Consider the following 20,332-nt stretch of genomic DNA (forward strand, 5'->3'; position numbering starts at 1 on the left):
AATGTTTTAACACCATCACTGAGGAAAGAAGGGAGGCACTCACAGAATCACTCATCTAACAAACACTATAGGAGCTTGATTACTTTTACTTTAGAATTTGTGATTACCAACAAGATCAGTGATTTTAATCCAGTATGAATCGGCAGCGTGTGTATTTTTTATGGTCTGACAGTAATAATTGTGGAGTGATTTTAATCCAGTATGAATCTGCAGCGTGTGTATTTTTTATGATCTGACAGTAATAATTGTGGAGTGATTTTAATCCAGTATGAATCTGCAGCGTGTGTATTTTTTATGATCTGACAGTAATAATTGTGGAGTGATTTTAATCCAGTATGAATCTGCAGCGTGTGTATTTTTTATGATCTGACAGTAATAATTGTGGAACGATTTTTAATCCAGTATGAGGTTGAAGTGTATGTAGTGTTTACACTCTGACAGTAATAATTGCGGAATGAACTGTTTTCTGTAATTGGCAGAATTCAGGGATTCCTCGGTATTAGTAGTCTTGCTCAAATCCATGTGGGGTGTTGTCATTGTTCCGTGTCTTATGGCATAACATTCATGTAAACATCTGTGCTACGATATTTCAAACGCAAATACTTTATCCCAAACCAACCCATCGATCAAATCCCATACATTACATTACACACCTCTTCCAGGGAAAACTAATCCAGCTCCGATAGTGCTACACACTGCTGTTAAATTATTAAATTATGTACTCTGCAGTGCCTCAGATTTGGACTGACCTCTTAGCTTAGCACTGTTTTTCTGAGTATCATTGGCCTGGGGTCAGGCCTCACTTTCTGCATAGTACATCTTCATTCATAGGAAAACTATACTATCTCCAAATGCTGAACCTGCAACACCTATACATTTTACTCAGCATGCATGTTTACAAAAAAATTTTCATAGAAACTGACTACATATGAAATGATTCACAGGAAAATATCTCTGTTGTAATTCATTGCCATGCATTACCCCTTGTTAATCCTCATGCTAGGGAACACTAAGATGATTGAAACTCACTGAGTGAATGGGGGTCAGTATTAGGGCAATTGTTCTTCAGACACAAGTCACTTTGTGCTTTTAAAAAGGCTACCTTGAATTGAAAAGTAACCAAACTGTATGATTTTACCTTGAACAACGACATAATTATATAATGCCCACCAGAATTGTTGGCACCCTTGATAAATGAGTTCTGTGTTTTGAATATGGACTTATTCATTTTTTCAAAAACAATTCTCATATTTTTAGTGCAAAATAAACAACAAAAACATTTTATACCCTTTATTTCTCTTAAGTACCAAAGATGCCAGTGATTCTGGAGGTCACTTTACCTTGTCAGTGAATGGCATGAAGGAGGAATGGCTAGAATGGATTTGTCATGAGTAAACAGGTTTATGAAAATAGTCGTCTGTTGCCCTGAGAGACATGGAGATTACGAAATCCAGGGAGATTAAAATAAACTCTTCAAATTTGCTGTTAGATTGTGTTAAAGATGTGCAATTTAAGGTTTTACCCACTAGAGGGAGATGCCAGTAAATCTTTGCTCATGTGTTGGCTAATGGTACGCTTACAGTTACATACTGTATATGATAAACATAAAGCAGTTTCCACAAGTGCACACTTTTTCTGGACAAAATCTAACTGGGCATCTTTAGGAAACTGACTATTTCTGCTATGTTGCATCTAAAATGTTATATACTACCAGCAATATTCTTCAATGGGTGCCATGATGCTTGAATCAGTTGCTGTTTAACAGTCGTGGTCAAATACTGATAGAAATGTCTAGTGTGCTTTTACGAAGGCTGTGTTTTAGGTCCTTCACTTTGCCAAAGTAAATAGTGTTAAATTGCCATTTTTTGAGTGCTGTTGCTGCTGCAGGTTGATTGTGCTTCTTTTCATATCTTCACTTCACGCCACATCAGTTCTTCTGTCCATCTTGCTCTTGTGCTTTACTCACTTTGTACTCACTGCCTCAGTTTGGGTCGTGGTCCACACAAGGTTCTACTCACATCCCTACCCCAAACTGACTGGGCCAGTAGGTCCACCTTTGATGCTCCAAGCTTCAGCCATTGGGATGGTAGCCTAAGGGTAGGAAAACATGTTGCTACAACAACAACAGACCCACATAAAGCAAAGTTGCTTTCTTGTATAACTTTTAAAGATAGAATGCCATGAACTTCACAATTGTTTTCGACCCAGCAACTATATCTCTTTCAGAAAGGCTCATTGCTGACATTTTTGTCGTGTTGGGGCACTTTGGCTAGCGAAACTAGCTGTTTGTTGCCCTGAGAGACATGGACATCAGGTAAATAAGAGATAACATGGTAAACTCTTCAATTTTGTCATGTGACTGACTTAAAGACGTGTAATTTAAGTGTTTATCCTTAAATTGCACATCTTTAAAAGATGCAGTGGTGCTTCATGTGACTCGACGAAGCACACTCTAACCTTCACTCTAACCCTCCTAGCTTGGTAGCATTGTGTGATAGAGGGAGGCCTAGCTAGGGTTTCCATCTCAGCCCTTTATATTCAATCAATATATATATATATATATATATATTATAACCTAATGTTCTCAGTTACTGCAGTACTACTTTGTGCCTGAACATGTGACCAGCAGTGCACCTTTCTGAAACAGTCGTTCGTAAATTGGGGTAATTTCGAGGGTCTCACAACATGTGGATCCCTGGATGTTTTGTGTCCAGGAATGGATTAATTCCAGAAACTAAAAATCTGGACAATCCAGGGAAATCCTGGATGGGTGGCAGCCCTACATCTACCTACCATGTAGGAATTGGAAGTGATTGGGTTGTTGAGAAATGCTCAGTAAAGCTAAACTAAAGCTGGACTAGAATAGACCCAGTATGCTCAGGGTACTCACCTGGTTCTATGGCTTTGGTTGTTTTGTTGTGCCCTTACAACCCCCGCAGAGGTGCCAATCCCAGAGCCAAATAAGCGAGCCCAGCGCAGCCCTTTTTGGGGATTCTCCTGTTGAGATGTTTGCAATAACCCATCCGTCGCACTTTCACTATTTTCTACCAATATCTTTTTGTGTTGTTCATGTGGAGCACCACCAGAGCAAACCCCCAACATCATGCCCTCAGTGATGGGTGTCTGACCAAGCCACCATCCAGCACTCTCCCTTTCTGAAGAAACAAGACACTTCTGCTCATCCTTCTCTTCTGGAGAGAAAGGCCTGGGCTGCTTGCAGAACTTAACTGCACAGCCTTTGAGGTTCTCAGCAATGTGGGTTCCACAAGATGTATAGCTTTGATTCTGAGTCGGAGGGTGCAGGTCTCCTTCCTCCTTTAGTTTAGATCTTTCTGGATGTCCATTATTCTTCTGGTTGGAGGCTTTATGAAGGATTGGGTAGTCTGACGGGGCAAGAGGTCTTGAGGACTTCTTGGCAAGTTTCCTCTGCAGCTTCGGCTCAGAAAGGAGATGGAGGTCAAAGGGCAACTGGTTCAGTGGCTGAAGAAGGAGGAGAAGTTCCTGGAATAATGATTTACATCCTGGGCCCTGAGACAGAGCCAGGAATCCCCAGTGGTGGTAGTACTCTGCCACTACATCTGAGAAAGATGGAAGGAGGGGGAGATGAAGGAAGAGAGGAAGAGAAAGAGGGAGGAAGTGAGATACAAGAGCAAAGTTAGAGGGAATAAGAGAGAGACAGAGAATCAAGAATGCTAATTGTGACAATGAATACAAGCAAGCAGCCACTATTTAACACTATGCTAACTGCTAGCTTCCATTCTCAGTTATCCATATAAGCAAGTCTGGTTGAGTTATAGCGCTGTACAAATGTCATAAACCACCACTCATTTGTTTAATTTCCTGTGAAAACAGCCATTAAGTGCAAGGTATTGATTTCTCAGCAGATATTTCTGAGGAGATTAGATATAAAATAATACACTTACACTAGGTAGGAGAAAGTCAAAGGAAAGTAAGTGAAAAAAATTGAGTTTATAAAACTGGAATTCAAAAAAGCTATAAAGAAAATGGGGCTCCTAACAACCACCTGGAAAATCTGCTAGACACCAAAACTGCCCCCATCAAATAAACAGCACTTAAAGCTTTGAGAGAGAGAAAAAATCAAGCTGCTTCAGATCTGAAAATATCCACAGGTATTTCTGTCCATCCTTCCACTGTGAGATGAGAACTCAGTGCTATGTGTCTGAAAGGATGTGTTGCTGTCAAGAAGCCTCACTGAGAAAAAGAGACTACAAATGAACTGATGAGGCTAAAGTTGTAAGTGGAATTGGATCATGTGAAGCAGAAAGTGCAACCAACTTCAACCATGTCTAAATTTTGAAAGCTTCCCTGAAAACTGGCGGCACGGCAGGTAGCTGCAGCGGCCACTTCAGGAACAACAAAGCAGTGCTTTTTACTGTTTTTGTTTACTATCTGTTGTGTAACCTCACCAAAACCAACCTATCATGACTGCTTCAACCAGCACCAGCATCTGCCAACATCAGAACCTGCTACAGCTGACAAATCAGTCACAATTTCTGCTTCCAAACGAACAGGGGAAGAGCTACGAACCACGGTGAGCCTGCTGGCTGAAAGCGTTGCGCAAGAAGGCACATGTGAGGCAAGCGAGCTGGGGCTAACCCCAGATGACCAGCCGTTCCATTGCTACTTCTCTCTAACGTTTGTTCCTTGGAGAATAAACTGGACTACCTTCGGATTCAGCGGGCTACCCAACGTGAGCTCAGAGACTGCTGTGTTTTCGTTTTTACAGAGACGTGGATAACGAGCTCCACTCCAGACTCAGCCATTCAGTTCGACGGCCTGTTGTGCTTCCGTGTGAACAGAGACGCTAAGCTGTGCGGTAAGACTTGAAGTAGGGGACTGTGTGTTTACATCAACACTGAATGGTGTAAAAACACAGCGCTAGTCTTCAGTCACTGCTCACCGCTGGTGGAGTTTGCGATTGTCAGAGCCAGGCCATTTTATTTGCCTAGAGAGCTAAATACGCTGCATATAATAGCAGTGTATATAGCTCCCAGTGCTGATGCTAACACTGCACTGAACGAACTGTACAAGCGCTATCAGCGAACTCCAAAACACACACCCATTGTTGCCGGTGATTTCAATCATGCTAATCTGAAGTCAATACTCCCCAAATTCTACCAGTATGTGGACTTTGCAACCCAGGGATCTAATGTGCTGGATCTTGTTTACACAAATATCCCCAATGTGTACAGGGCTGAGCCCCGCCCCCACTATGGTTACTCAGACCATATCTGTGTGATGCTCATCACAGCATACAGACCGCTCATCAGATGTGCCAAACCAGACCAGAAGCAAGTGAAAATCTGGCCACCAGGAACTATCTCTGCTCTTCAGGACTGTTTTGAGCACACTGACTGGGAGATGTTCAGAGAAGCAACAACCTCTGGTGACTCTATCAACCTGGAGGAGTATTCAGAATCAGTGACTGGCTACATCAGCAAGTGCATTGATAATGTAACTGTCTCCAAACTCATCATAACTCACCCCAATCAGAAGCCATGGATGACTACAGAGGTGCGCATGCTGCTGAAAACCCACGACAAGGCTTTCAAGTCAAGGGACAAAGCAAGCCTCAGGGTGGCAAGAGCCAAGCTCTCCCAGGCCATCAAAGAGGCAAAGCATGCCTACTCAAAGAAAATCCACGATCATTTCCAAAAACTACTAACACATGGCGCATGTGGCGGGGCATCCAGGCCATCACCAACTACAAGTCACCTCCACCTGCTTGTGACAGTGATGCCTCCCTTCCAGACACGCTTAATAACGTCTGTGCTTGGTTCGAAGCCACACCTCCTCCAAGAGAACAGGTACTGTATCTGTTCACTGCTGATGTGCGGAGAACTCTACACGGAGTCAACCCGCGAAAAGCACCAGGATCCGACAGCATACCGGACAGAGTGCTCAGAGAATGCGCCGAACAGACATATTCAACATCTCTCTGAGCACTGCAGTCGTCCTAGCATGCTTCAAGTCCACCATCATCATCCCAGTGTTGAAGAAGTCTCCAGTGTCCTGCCTCAATGACTACCATCCCGTGGCACTCACTCCCATCAACATAAAGTGCTTCGAGAGGCTTGTCATGAGGCACATTAAAGACCAGCTTCCTCCTTCACTGGACCTACTGCATTTTGCATATCGCCCCAACCGCTCAACAGACAATGCCATCTTCACCACTCTCCACCTGGCGCTCACCCACCTGGACAATAAAGACACCTATGTTAGGATGCTGTTCATAGACTTCAGTTCAGCATCCAACACCATCGTCCCTCAGCAGCTGATTGACAAACTGAGCCTGACGGGCCTGAACGCCTACCTCTGTAACTGGGTCCTGGATTTCCTGACCAGGAGACCTCAGTTAGTCAGGATAGGTAATAACATCTCCAGCACCACCATACTGAGCACCGGTGCCCCTCAGGGCTGTGTGCTCAGTCCACTGCTGTTTACTCTGCTGACTCATGACTGTACTGCAAAGTCCAGCTCAAATCACATCATCAAGTTTGCTGATGACACGACTGTGGTGGGTCTGATCAGCAAGAATGACGAGTCAGCGTACAGAGAGGAGGTGCAGCGGCTAACAGACTGGTGTGGAGCCAGCAACCTGTCTCTGAATGTGGACAAAACTAAGGAGATGGTTGTTGATTTCCGAAGAGAGCGAGGTGACCACCTCCCAATGAATATCACTGGCTCTGCTGTGGAAATCGTCAGGAGCACCAAGTTCCTTGGTGTCCACATCACAGAGAACCTCAATTGGTCCCTCAACACCAACTCCATAGCCAGGAGAGCCCAGCAGCACCTCTACTTCCTGCGGAGACTGAAGAAGGCTTATCTCCCCCTCTCATCCTCACCATGTTCTACAGGGGGACAATAGAGAGCATTTTGAGCAGCTGCAACATTGCTTGGTTTGGGAATTGCACCGCCTCAGATCACAAGAGCCTACAGCGTATAGTGAGGACAGCTGAGAAGATCATCGGGGTCTCTCTCCCCTCCATCATGGACATCTACACCAAACGTTGTATCCGGAAAGCCACTAGCATTGTGGACGACCCCATCCATACCTCACACAGACTTTCTTCACTGCTGCCATCTGGCAGAAGGTACTGGAGCATCCGTGCCACCACTGCTAGACTCTGCAACAGTTTTGTTCCGAAAGTTTTGTTCTGATCAGGTTTTTAAACTCACAAGGACTGATTTAACCCCCCTCCCCCGATAGTGCTATACTCTATATCTGGAACATTGCTGCTAACACTGTGTTTACACTGTTTTACTACCTCAGAAACTGCTGTGTTTATGTACGTCATCTGACTGTTCACTGTTTACTGTATCTGTCTGTTCATTTTATCATATTTATTATATTGTGTCTAGCTCAAAGTTTTGTTTTGCACATTATGTCTGGACGTTTGCGCCATGTTGTTCCTGGAAGAACGTAATTTCACTCCACTGTGTACTTGTACATAGACAGAATGACAATAAAAGCCTCTTGACTTGACTTGAGTCTCCTGAAAAGAATAGAAGCTTAATAAAGGTGAAAAGTGGACACACTTAACCGCTTAAATGACCAGGGCCCACTGGTTGGCCCAAAGTTTTATTGCACACTTATATAACCTAAGAATAGCTTATCCCCTTTGCATTGACGTCTCTGAAGTTACAGAAAAATAAGCCTTATTATATGGGAACCCTGGGATTTCAAGGGGTTAATACTGAAAACTGTAACATTATATTTAGCTTCTGTGCAATTCCTCTATATGTTTTCTGCTTTTTCCCCTGACAGTGAAATTTGTATAATTTGTACTTCACAGCTGTTTTGACTGGAAATCAAACGAATGAAGTATGGTTCCTGACTTTTACACAGTGCTGTTTGAGTAATGGGGACAGGCATTACGTAAAAGACACCAGCCAGCTATTGTTCAGAAATGCCAATGCTTACCTGTACAGGCGTGCAAGTGACGCAACCAAGACTCCAAAGCGCGTAAACTGAAAAACAATATTAGCGGTTAGTACATAATTCACTTCCTGATTCTCCCTTTTTTTTTGTAAGTATTAAAAATGTAACCCATATGTTGAGTAAGAGACTTACTTCAGTAAACCCAAGAGGAAAGCATTAACCCTCATACTGTGGTTGGTCAACTGTGAGCACCTCCTAACAACTGAGACCAGGCTGTGCAGAATGCGAGTAGATGGGCCTGAAAAAATAGTGAGGAATACATAAAACCACAATAACCATAAGCCCCTGGTGCATAATGAGTGTGAAGACCAGCTGCTGCATTCATGACTAATAGGACTAATAATTGCCATTTATTGCACCACTGGTTTTCTATATAATGACAGTGTGCAATTAAAAGAACAAGCTGGTCAAATTTAAAAATTTAACCATTGTTGTTGCAAATACGCCTACTCATATCCTATAGTGGTGCCACACTAGTGTCTAGGGTAAGAATACCCGCCACCTCCCACTGATGTGTGACTTTTTCTGAGCTGGTGAATGCAAAAAGAAGCCAAATAGCCAGCATCACCACTTGCATATGACTGAATATAGTCATATGCAAAAGTATGAACACCCAGGTCAAATTACACCTTTAGTTGAAAGGTCTGCATGCACTCTATGCTGGTTTATGGTGGTGTGGTGCTGGTTTATGTGGTCACCCTGCATGGTCATGCTGGTTGACCGACATACCTGCATCCAAAACACGACGTATCACTGCTGTCAGAAGAAAACCTTGTATTTCCATTTTTGTCGTTTTTCTGTTTTTGACATAATTTCAAAATGCCTATTGTCCTTTACATTCTGTGTAAATTTAATGAAGAATGGACCACAAGAAACTGTAACGCCAGGGAGGGATGATGAGGTGGACGCATACACTAAGAGAAGCGAGATTTATCCACAATCAGGGTCTAGACAGCCCAAGACCAAAACAAAACAAACTGGACTGGGAGGGGCCAATTTTGACAGAAATTATTTGGAAAAAACAGTTTGACTGACTTACATTAAAAGTAAAGTAGGTTTTTCCTTTTCCTTCCAAAAACAGCAATATGTTGGTTTTGCAGGTGACCAGCCATGCAGGTCTATGCTGGTTTTTCTAGCAGGGACATCCTCTTTAAGGAACATACATTAAATATGGCATTTGCCTCCAAATTTTAGCACACTTAAAAAATAGCTCAGTTTAATGCATCCAAAAAAAGCATTAAATACTTTGTGTAGATCACATTTATTTTTACGTTCAGGAAATAAACAGCAATTAAGCATTAAAATGTCCAGAAGTTTGTTCTTTGTAGAGGATGTGTTCACTTATTTTCACTCAGAAAATCAACAAACCATGGTAAGTGCCTAAACTTTTCCACAGAACTGTGTCTTATTACAGGCATATAATTGTCTTCCAGTCATCATTACAATGGAGAAAATTAATTATTCAAACAACAGAAATGACTTGTCAGATGAAGAGGCTATCTAGATAATGGCCTGTAGCTCAGTGGCTAAGCTAGGAGATAGGATTGGTTGACACCACAGCTATTGCCAATGGTTGTATGATGTATTTGTGTAATGCATGCTGGGTATTGTAGTGAGAGAATGATGAGGCAGAGGGATACAATGCTGAGCTACATGCATGTAAAATGTCATTTGAGGAATCCATATCTTGTTGCATTTGCATCACTGGCTTTCACAAACCTGGCTGTGTAGAAGCTTCTACCACACTCCATGGCTTATTTCGGCGCTGTCCAATAATCAAGTCCAGCTTGAAGGCTTTCAGCCCATCCTGCAGAATGTTCCGGATGGCAGGGCAAAGTTGACTTAGGACCAGCTGGCTGATGCTGGGACACAGTGAGCTTTTTCCCAGTCTGATCTGAGATCAGATTGTGGCACGGTTAGCAAGTCCAACTAAACAACCAGTAGCATCTTAAACTACTCAGCTGGAATAATAAGAAGCTCAAATCATGTTATTTTCTGTTACTGCTGCTCTAATTGGATCTCTTGGGATATGTTTTGTATTGCTGTAACATATTTCATGTTGAACCTGAGGGAGATGTTTTTGCCCTATTTTGCCCTGTTATATAAATCACGTCTTTTGCCTGTGGTTTGTTTCCTGATACTACCTTCTCCTCCGAGTCTCTGCCAGAGCCGAAATGGGCTGTGATGAAATCCACTGCTAAGCTGACGCTTTTCAGCATGCCTCAAGAAAGCAAAAGACAGAGCGACTGAGAATTATGACTTATACCCACCCCTTTCCAAATGTGATGAGTGTGGCAGTCTTGCCAAAGAACATTAATTATGTGCATTTATGATATTGCATGCGAGATGTTAGGGCTCGTATTTGCACATGCATCAACATTTTAATAAATTATCAAATCAAGCATGAGAAATCTTCAAAAAATGTAAACCTTCTAGAAATAGGCTTGCATTAGTATGCCCACAGTGGCACACACTCTCATATAGGCCTATGCACACATGCTCACTCATACATGGTGCATTAGCCAATCCAAGGCAAGGAGAGTCAAAAGTAGGTCACAATTCAAAGCAAGCCCCTACAGGGAAGCAGAGGCTGCAGAGAAATTTGAGTCTGTCTTTCATTGTGCAGAGACGGCATAAAATACTGCACTTTACTGCTCCCTGAAAGCCTGAAAGTCTATTAAGAGTAGCCATCAATGCTGAGTTCAGTACTGCAAACAACATGACACTGGAAAACAGTGATGACTATCAAATGCAGAACTACCCAAGCACATCTACAATAAATAGCAATTTATTGTATTTTGCATATTTATTGTATTATTATTTCTGTGTAAATAAATCAATTGAGATGTAAACAGAGTCATTCAGAGTGGTTTGTTCTGAAATGGTTGATTGTAGAGATTCTTAACAGTGGTGGTGATAGGAACCAGGGGTTACCATGTCTACAACACAAATATAACCATTTTATTTACTTTCCAAAACAACCAGTGAACCTACACGTCTTCTTTGTTTTTATATCCAGTGTTGTTAGGGGACTATTTTATTCTACAACACACTCCAAGTATTTCTAACCATGCTATGAATGGATTAAAACATTTTTTTAGCTAAAATCTTAAAACAATGTCTCTTAAGTCAGGCAGCATATTCATAATCTTCAACATTTTATTTAGTAACTTTCCATGAGGAAGCTTTTAGAGGCATTGAAATCTAAATGTTTTAAGTGGAGCATTTCATACCAAACCACCAATGATTTTGTTCTCATCATAACCATGTAATTAAGCAGAAATTTTGAAAAATCAGTGACATTCCCTTTAATAGTGCTACAAATGTTTTCATTAACTGGCAGACATGATAATATTCCGAGAGGAATTCATTCAAACGCAAATATGTACTATGCAGAATATAACTACATTCTAAGAAATAAATTTGTTGTATGTATTTATGTGTATATATGTATATAAAATATCAACAAAAATATATGATCAAGGGCCCTGAAAGTTTTACATGCATCTGTACTGTTCCTGCTGAAAGAAACAAAACAAAGTAATGCTTCCCCCTCACCTCTCTTCAGATCAACAGACAGGAATTCACTGGAGGCGTCTGGTGATAGACAGAACTCCTCAGGTGATTTGTCAGTTAGATAAACTGAGTTATTATGCTGATGTGGCTCTTTGACCAAGAAACCTGCAGGAGCACAAACAAAGACAGTGTCCAGAAAGTAGCATTAGTACTCAGACATTGACACCATGGTGATTTTACAATGCAAAATTTAAATGGCCCATTTACATCCTGCAGTTTTTGCATGTTATTTTTCCTGAGGTCCACTTATCAACATCTGTGAGGTTTTATGAACCAACGTTTGTCTGTTTTTACGTGACCACCCTGTCTTACGTAAACGAGCTCTGTTCTTATTGGGTGCCTTGCATTGCGTCTTATTCAAAAAATATTCTAGGCAGAAACACTCCTAACAACTTCAGCTTAAATGGGCAGAACTAAACAGCTGTTTACTTAGAGAACATATCGCTGTTGTCGGAGGAAAACCTCGTATCTCCAAAATATTAACTTTACAGGAGAAGAAAAAAACCTGCTTTAATTTTAATGTAAGTCAATGGAACCAGATGCCTTTCCAAGTCATTTTGGGCCATTTCTTTTCATCCATTCATCATGAAATTTACACACAATGTAAAAGATAACAGGCGTTTTCAAATTATGTCAAAAACTGAAAAACGATAAAAATGGAGATACAAGGTTTTCTTCCGACAGCAGTGATATGTAAATGCATTGATTTTTGCCATATCACAAAAACAGCACTCCAAATGAGCTGCTTAGTTTGCATCTAAGATTCACAAAAAATAACAAGAAAAGTGAGAAAATGCTTTTTCCATATTATGGGCCCTTTCATGAACTTATACCGGCTAGCTTACTTGGTCCAAAGAGTGCAGAAGTGGCGCTGAGTTTCTCATCAGTGTGAAGAACGTCTGATGGGCCCCAGAATCTTTGTGAAGATTTGAGGGAGGTGTCAGAGGTCAGAGAGGTCACTGAGGTTATGGCTGGAGAGGAACTGTGATTAACCTGGAAAGACTGTTCTTGGGTTCCTGGCTTTGGGGCTATAAATTCCACTCTCAAGACAGGAGACAGTGAAGACACCAGCTCAGAACAGGGGTTCTGTAAAGGTTGCATGGTGAGAAATGGCTTGAGATAGTTCTCTCGCTGACCAGTCCAAGATTGTTTAACTGTTGGATGTGCTTGATCTGCTCTTGGGCTCTTTACAGTCAGTTTAGGGCCTAACATCTTTGGACTACTTCGCCTCTCATCTGGTTCTGGATAGTCCCGGAGCAGCAGCGGGCTGGGTTGAGCCCAGTGAGTCCGAGTGTGATGCTGAACAGGGCTTGGTGTACAGGTGGAACAAGTGTCGGAGCCAGTGTCTGCATCTAGGTGCATTGAGGAATAGCTGCCCAGAGGAGAGGGTCTTAAGTAGCTGGTCAGCCCTTTGCATTTTCCTGTGCCTTTGGATGTGCTGGGCTTGCCGTGTCTGTGGCTAATGTACTGGTTTAGCAGGGAGCCCAGGCCTTTATTGTGCTTTCCTGATGGTGGTTGAAGCACAAAGGGCTGGATGGGAAGAAAAGTGGGCCTCTGAGCTTTAGTATAGCGCACCACTTCTGGAGATGAGGCACAAGCTCCTATAGAGGCAAAAGTGAGAGTAAAACACATTAATTCAGTTTATTTGACTGTCTACTTACTGTTTTTTGTTTTCTTTCCATTATTATTATTATATTATTATTCTCTATTCTAATTGTATTAAAATTATTAAATTAATTATTTAATATATTCTACTCTGTCATTACGTATCCTACAGTTTTCAAGCTACAAGTAACAAACGTTGCACAGTTGTAGAGTCTATACATGAGAGTATAGTGTGCTTTCGCTTTTTGTCACACAGCAATCTGAATTTTTTTTCTGGTTTTCCAGGCAACTATCTGGAATACAATAATAACCACCTAACACCTTTTAAGCTCTGACCTTGTTATTGTTATCCACAAAATGGTAGTTCAAAATAAGCTTAATTTACTGATACCCGTATTGGCATATTTGCTCAATTCTATCACATGAAAAAGCCCAAATCTTATATTTTTCTTGTGTTTACATTTAACCAAGAGATCACATTCATGTGGTTTTATGCACCCAAAACAGTCACAATCCATTTTTACAACCTCCCTTCCACCAGGGCAACCCTAACGTTAATGAAGAGCCATTTTGTCCTTTCAACAAAAATCTAACCACCTTGAGAGTCACAACATTTTATGTCCATTTTACTATCTTGGCTGTAAACATGTCTCAGTATGTGCTAATGTCCTAGTATAGGATAAAAATATGAGGAAAAACCCAGAATTACTTTGCTCTGCTTTAAGCTTTAGCTCAGCTATAGCCAATTTTCTCGCGTCTTTGGCAGGAAACTTTTTACAAAGCTGAAATTGTTTCTCATTCACCAGATTCTTGTTCTAATTGTTTCATTCCACCTTAAATGGTGCCTGAGGTGCCATAATGTAATTGCTGTATCATTTAAGGTGGAACGGGACAGTCTGAATGAGAAACTGACTTCAGCTTTGGGACTTTTTGGTGTTTAACAGTTTCTTGTTGCAGATTAAGTGTAACTGGAATGCTTATAAATGCAACAAAGTCCATTTGTCTCCAAACGATCGATGTCTTGTCGACTTAAATCTCTCTCTTTGCCCTTTTGTTAGCTACTAGCTTGCTGTGTTGCTATCAACAGTACTTCAGCACTCCAAAGTTGGTGAATTAGCAGTTATAGAGTACATTGACTCCAGCTTTTAAGAAGAATGACCAGCAGAGTTTTATTTTACTGCTATAGATGACTATTTTTACCAAAAAAATCTAAATCTGCCATGGAGCCACATGCAGATCTGGAACCTCATGTTCCCGACCCTGCCTTAGACTTATCCCTTACGCTGTTTTGTCACTGTGCCTTTAAAACTGATATACACAAATGACCTCTACCCTGTAATATGCGTCATTCAAAAACTTTATTCAGTCCATGTTAAAATGCATCTTTTAAGGTCAGCCTGAATAGGTGAAGCTAAGCTGCTGTAGGCAGAAATATGTTAATCTGTGACATAACAAAACCAAATAGTTTTGTTTTTGCAGCTGCACTTCTATATGAGATGTGAGTAGTGTGATCTGAATCTTTAACAACGAGTATATCATGAATTTTATCTCATTTATTTTAAAAGGTTGGGATAGTTATGGGCCCTTTAGTAAAGAAATTTCAGGTAAAAGAGTCATTCATTAGAAAACATCTTCATCTTCTTCTTCTTCTTCTTTCGGCTGCTCCCTTTAGGGGTCGCCACAGCGGATCATCTGCCTCCATCTTGCCCTATCTACTGCCTCCTCTACTTTTAATTGGGTACCATGTAGTGCTGGTCTGCTTACCTTCTGATTTAGATGGAGTCTCATAGATTTCAGAGTGATCAGATGTCTTGGTGCTCTGATTTGTGTTCAAAGTTATATTTGGCCCTAATGGAGTCTTCCTCTGAATGGGGGAAGTGTTCTGGGTGAACTTGGAGCAGGTAGGAGCTTCCATGCTGTTTTCTATTGATGATGAATCCCCACCACCTTTCTTGCAGCGGGCAAGCTCTGCAAATGAGGTGATGTGTTGCTTCGGCACACATGAGGAGAGGTCTGAGTTCATCTGGCTTGGACAGCTTGGCACACGTGGCAGCGCTTCCAGTTTTGGTGAGGAACTATCCCCCCATCTCCCCTCCCAGCTCTGAGACTGAGTAGCACTTCTGTATTCATGGTTACTGGATTCCGGATCTCTGGACTTGGGGTTATGTGTTGTGTTGTGTGCCTTTCGTTCTTTTGTTCCCTTTAAGGAGTCCCTGATGGTTCTTTTGCTTCTTTTCAGTTCAATATCTTCATCAACCTTGGAACAAATAAATAAATAAATAAATATATATATACATACATATATATATATATATATATATATATATATATATATATATATATATATATATATATGAAGAGACTGGGCTAAATTGAAGAAAAATACATGAATGTAACACTTAGAACATGCAAATGATTCAACTAATGGACATACCAAGATGTTAAAGAAATACAGTATAATTATACCTACTGTACTGTGCAAAAATCAAATTACTACCTTAATGGATGTTGTACCTGGAGGTCACTTTGATCAACTTTAAGAACTTCCCCTTCCTCTTCTTCTGGCTGTCTGAAGAGGAAGTATTCAGTTGGAGGGGTCAAGCTTCCCTGGCTGTGAGCCTCAGAGCAACTGGTCACTGATGACCATGCTGGACTCAGGGAGGATTGTGATGAGAGGTCACAAGTCACCAGTTTGTAATAATTCTGGGTGGAAGCCATTAGCCGGGCTTGACTTTGTAGGCACACAGTGAGATCAGAAATCTCAACAGATGCCCGACCATCAGAGTCCAATGGGTAGATGTTACAATTTGGATCAACTCGACAAGGCGACCAGCAGGGAACAGGCTTAAAGTCATCATCCTGGCACATAGATCCAGACCCATAGTAATCTTTGGCAGGACTGTCCAGACCATGTGGTGTAGCAGGCACTGCATTGTTGGCTTTGTTGTAAATAGCACTGAAATTAACTAGCAGCCCATCAGAGCTGTTGCAAGAAGAGTCACTTACATACTCTAACTGTTTTTGAGAAGATTCGGAATCTGAGGTTTTAGACTGAATATAGTTGTAACCCTCATGCTTTTCATAAGCTCTTTCCTTAAGAACATATGCTTCATAGTCCTCTTCATCCCCCCACTCTTTTTCCTCACAATCCATTAATATTGGTGTGCCTTTGCTGTCTCTGCGATGTTGAAGACCTGAGTCTGATAGGCTCTTAATTTGTTTGTGTTCTTGGTGGGTTCCAAAGGGGTTCATATCTGGGTGCAACATCTTAAGCTTGTGGCTGCACATAGGGCTGTTGACCATACACTGGTTGCTACATGGGAGCCAGATCTCTGTGGTGTACCCCAAGGCTTCATCCTGGGTCCCATTTGAGTTTCCATGCAGCTGAAAGGAGGAGCCCTCACGGTACTTATGCAGGTTGTCACCATCTGAGTCATCATCTTCCTCCTCATCCTCATGCACTTCTAAATCAGGGAGGAAGGGGTTTTGCCACCGTGAGGTGCTTCTGCAGCCTGTGAATTCCAACTTACTTTGAGGAGGGCTCAATTGGGAGTTTAGAGAGGAACTGTATCGTTTGGTGTTTTCAGCACTATGACCTGTGTTAACTGCCTCATCATTGGAGCTGGACTTGCTACTGTGGCTCTGAAAATCAGAGTCTAGTGCTTCTTTTGGGGGCTCCTCTCTCTCAGGCAGTGAAATACTGTGGGTGAGTTTTAAAGAACAAGGCCTTGTGGGTCTCGTTGCTGAGCTGTAAAGCTGGAAACCCACGGACTGACCATGAGCCAGGGGGATGTGCCTTACGATTAAGGTCTCACCCGACAGCTTAGCAGAAGCAGCCATTTTAGAAACATCTAATCATCAAAGGAACAGTCTCAGCAGGACAAATGTGTCATCAGGCACCAGGCCCATCATTCAAAAGAAAGACCTGAGAAAGGAAAGGAACATTTAATGTCACCTGTAGGCGTGTAACGATGCATAAAATTCATGATGTGGTGGTGTCTCAATATGATACAATTTTTTTCGATACAGTAACAAATACAAGTGTCTGAAAATCTGCTTTATGTTAACAATAAACATTTTTCCTACAGTATTGAGTATTACAAAAGTACAATATTTGATAATATTGCACAAACCATAAGCTAATATGTTAGCTAATGAGCTAATATGCACTTATATGGAGTGTACTTTTCCTTCCTGGTCTCAATTTTGAGTAGGTCTGTCACATTCAGTATATTTTCACTGACAAGCAATTGCATTATAAATACTTGCAATTACCAATTCATTTGTCTGTTTCTTTGTTGTTTGCTACTATTAAAATGCACATCTTAAGAGTGCATTACTCAGCGCTGCCCTCTACAGGCATTAATAACAAACATCAAATAACAAACATTACTCAGCGCTGCCCTCTACAGGCATTAATAACAAACATCAAATAACAAACATTACTCAGCGCTGCCCTCTACAGGCATTAATAACAAACATCAAATAAACAAACATTACTCAGCGCTGCCCTCTACAGGCATTAATAACAAAGATCAAATAAACAAACAGCGCTGCCCTCTACAGGCATTAATAACAAACATCAAATAAACAAACATTACTCAGCGCTGTCCTCTACAGGCATTAATAACAAACATCAAATAAACAAACATTACTCAGCGCTGCCCTCTACAGGCATTAATAACAAACATCAAATAAACAAACATTACTCAGCGCTGCCCTCTACAGGCATTAATAACAAACATCAAATAAACAAACATTACTCAGCGCTGCCCTCTACAGGCATTAATAACAAACATCAAATAAACAAACATTACTCAGCGCTGCCCTCTACAGGCATTAATAATAAACATCAAATAAACAAACATTACTCAGCGCTGCCCTCTACAGGCATTAATAACAAAGATCAAATAAACAAACATTACTCAGTGCTGCCCTCTACAGGCAATACTGTCAAATGTATTGTTTGATGCTTGTGCATTTTGAATTTAGAAGCTCTATTGAACAATACAATACAATATGCTGTGTTGTTACACTTCTAGTCACTTGTATTAACTAAGTAAAGTAACTTTTAGTTTTTCCATTCATTTACAAACTTCACTTTCCAAAATATCCATTTAAATACAAGAAAACAGTTTTTAAAATCATTTTCAAACAGTTTGCATTCGCAAAATTATTTCAACACATAACAGCAGATCCAGGAACAGATTTGCCCTTTTCAAATGTTCAAAAAACCCTGGTCTAGGAAAATCACTGCTTTGTGAATGTCACCTGTTTTAAAGGGAAATTTGTTTAAAGGGAAATCTGATAAATGAAATGGTTAAGATGTAAAGTCATTCAGAGATGTTTCTATTTGAAATATACGAGAAACTAACACAAACTAATTTAGTCTGATTTGTTCACAGTGGTGGTAATAGGAACCAGACGTCCACCTCTAGAAGCTCCTTCACAGTAAGTTATTGCATGTAATGGTTATGAATTCACTGCCTGATGACTGAGACATTGTTTATGGTAATTTTGCAATACACACAGAGCAGAGAGACAGAGACAGTGTACTGTGAGGCAAATAGTGCTCAAAAAGAAAACCTACATGCTTAAAATGATGGTTCTTCAAGGGTTCTTTAAACAAGAAAATGGTCCTATGTAGAACCATGAACACTTAAAGAATCCTTTGCATGATTAATGGGTTATTTGCATCGTGAAAGGGTTCTTCAGACTGATGGAGAGTGTGTTGTAGATGGTTCTTTATAAAACCTTTTTGAAAAGTGTTCTATATAGCACCAAGAAGGGCTCTTATATTGTTATAATGTCAGGCTTATTACAATAGAGGAACACTTTTTGGTGCTATATAGAACAATTTACACCATTCTCCATCAATCTGAAGTTCCCTTTCACAATGCAAAGAATCCTTTAATCATGGAAAGGGTTCTTGAGTGTTCAGGTTTTATATATAACCATTTTCTTTACTAAAAAAACACTTGAAGAAGCATCATTTTTAAGTGTGTATTTTTATTTAGATTCATCACTATTTTACCATCTTCAACATTCCATATAAAGGCTCAGAAGACTCATGTAGGTTCACTGGTGGTTTTGATAGTAAATAAAATGTCTGTATTTGTTGTAGACATGGCGACCCCTGGTTCCTATCACCACCACTGTAAAGAAATCTGATTCATTAAGTTTCTCTACACTGAACCATTTCACACCAAACTCCCAAAATCCCATCCACTAAATTATGCAGAATTTTTTTTAAAATGGTGGAATTTCTTCACTTATCATTTCTGCTCTATAAGACAAAAGGATTAAAAATTGAATGCTAAGGTTACTGTAAAACACGTCCCTAAGGTCAGTCCACTGGAATGGACTACTGCATCAAAACTCAGCCAGCCATAACACTGTATCCTCAAGCCAGGAACCAACAACACACATCCACTCTGACTCGGTCTGTGCAGTAAGTGGGGCAAACGCACCCTTACTGCCCCGTATCCTTCACCCACATGCACAATAACACACGCAGCCACATTCACATCACACCGAAATGTACACTTACCTGACTAAAGCCATAAAACAAAGAGAGAGGTCAGAAGGTAAGCATAAAGTCTTTTCTTGGCTTAGTTTCAGTCATACTTCCTTTGCTTTTCACTCCCCCCACTGACTGTTTATGTCTGTCTCTCTCCAGTCAAGCTTTCTTCCACCCACTGTCTCTCTCCCTCCCTCCCTCCCTCCCTCCCTCCCTCTCCCTCTCCCTCTCCCTCTCTCTCTCTTTCCTGGTACAGCGGTTCTGAGCCCTGCATAGTCCTATAGCAACAGCATCAGCGATCCCTCTGAGCATGCTCAGTGATTTGCTGAGAGGGATCAGACTTGTGGGGAAGGCAGCGCTGCCTCTGCTCTCAGCAGGAGACTAAACGCTGACTCACACATGGGCCATATCACACAACTTGGGACAGCAAACTTTGATGGCTTTCAGTAATGCTCTTCAGCTTTGAACCCCACTGGAGCCAGATATCTCTGTTTTGGACTTCAAATGATCTGGATACTGAATACTGGAAGCAGACATACAAAATATTCTCTATGAGTTTCGTCTCTAAAATCTACTTTGTTTGGTTACACTTTACTGAAAGGAAGTGATCATAAGGCTATACAACACCTACATGAGCCCTTCATGACAACTAACAAATATCTACACAG

The 20,332-nt window shown here is 41.0% G+C and overlaps 1 protein-coding gene across 1 annotated transcript; it reads right to left on the reverse strand.

Moving 5' to 3' along the window:
* Positions 1-323: 323 nt before the first annotated feature.
* On the reverse strand, positions 324-19,833 carry LOC108427256 (iporin). Its single transcript, XM_017697259.2, has 11 exons — positions 19,695-19,833; positions 15,659-17,069; positions 14,909-15,401; positions 12,385-13,140; positions 11,522-11,644; positions 10,108-10,184; positions 9,683-9,857; positions 8,096-8,201; positions 7,946-7,992; positions 2,891-3,578; positions 324-2,091 (listed from the first exon to the last, which is right to left on the reverse strand). Exons 2-11 carry the CDS (start codon positions 16,982-16,984, stop codon positions 1,974-1,976), a joined length of 3,909 nt encoding a protein of 1,302 aa, XP_017552748.1. The 5' UTR covers positions 16,985-17,069; positions 19,695-19,833; the 3' UTR covers positions 324-1,973.
* Positions 19,834-20,332: the final 499 nt, after the last annotated feature.

The sequence above is a fragment of the Pygocentrus nattereri genome, chromosome 18 (genome assembly GCF_015220715.1).
Source record: "Pygocentrus nattereri isolate fPygNat1 chromosome 18, fPygNat1.pri, whole genome shotgun sequence".
In the NCBI taxonomy this organism is placed as follows: Eukaryota; Metazoa; Chordata; class Actinopteri; order Characiformes; family Serrasalmidae; genus Pygocentrus; species Pygocentrus nattereri.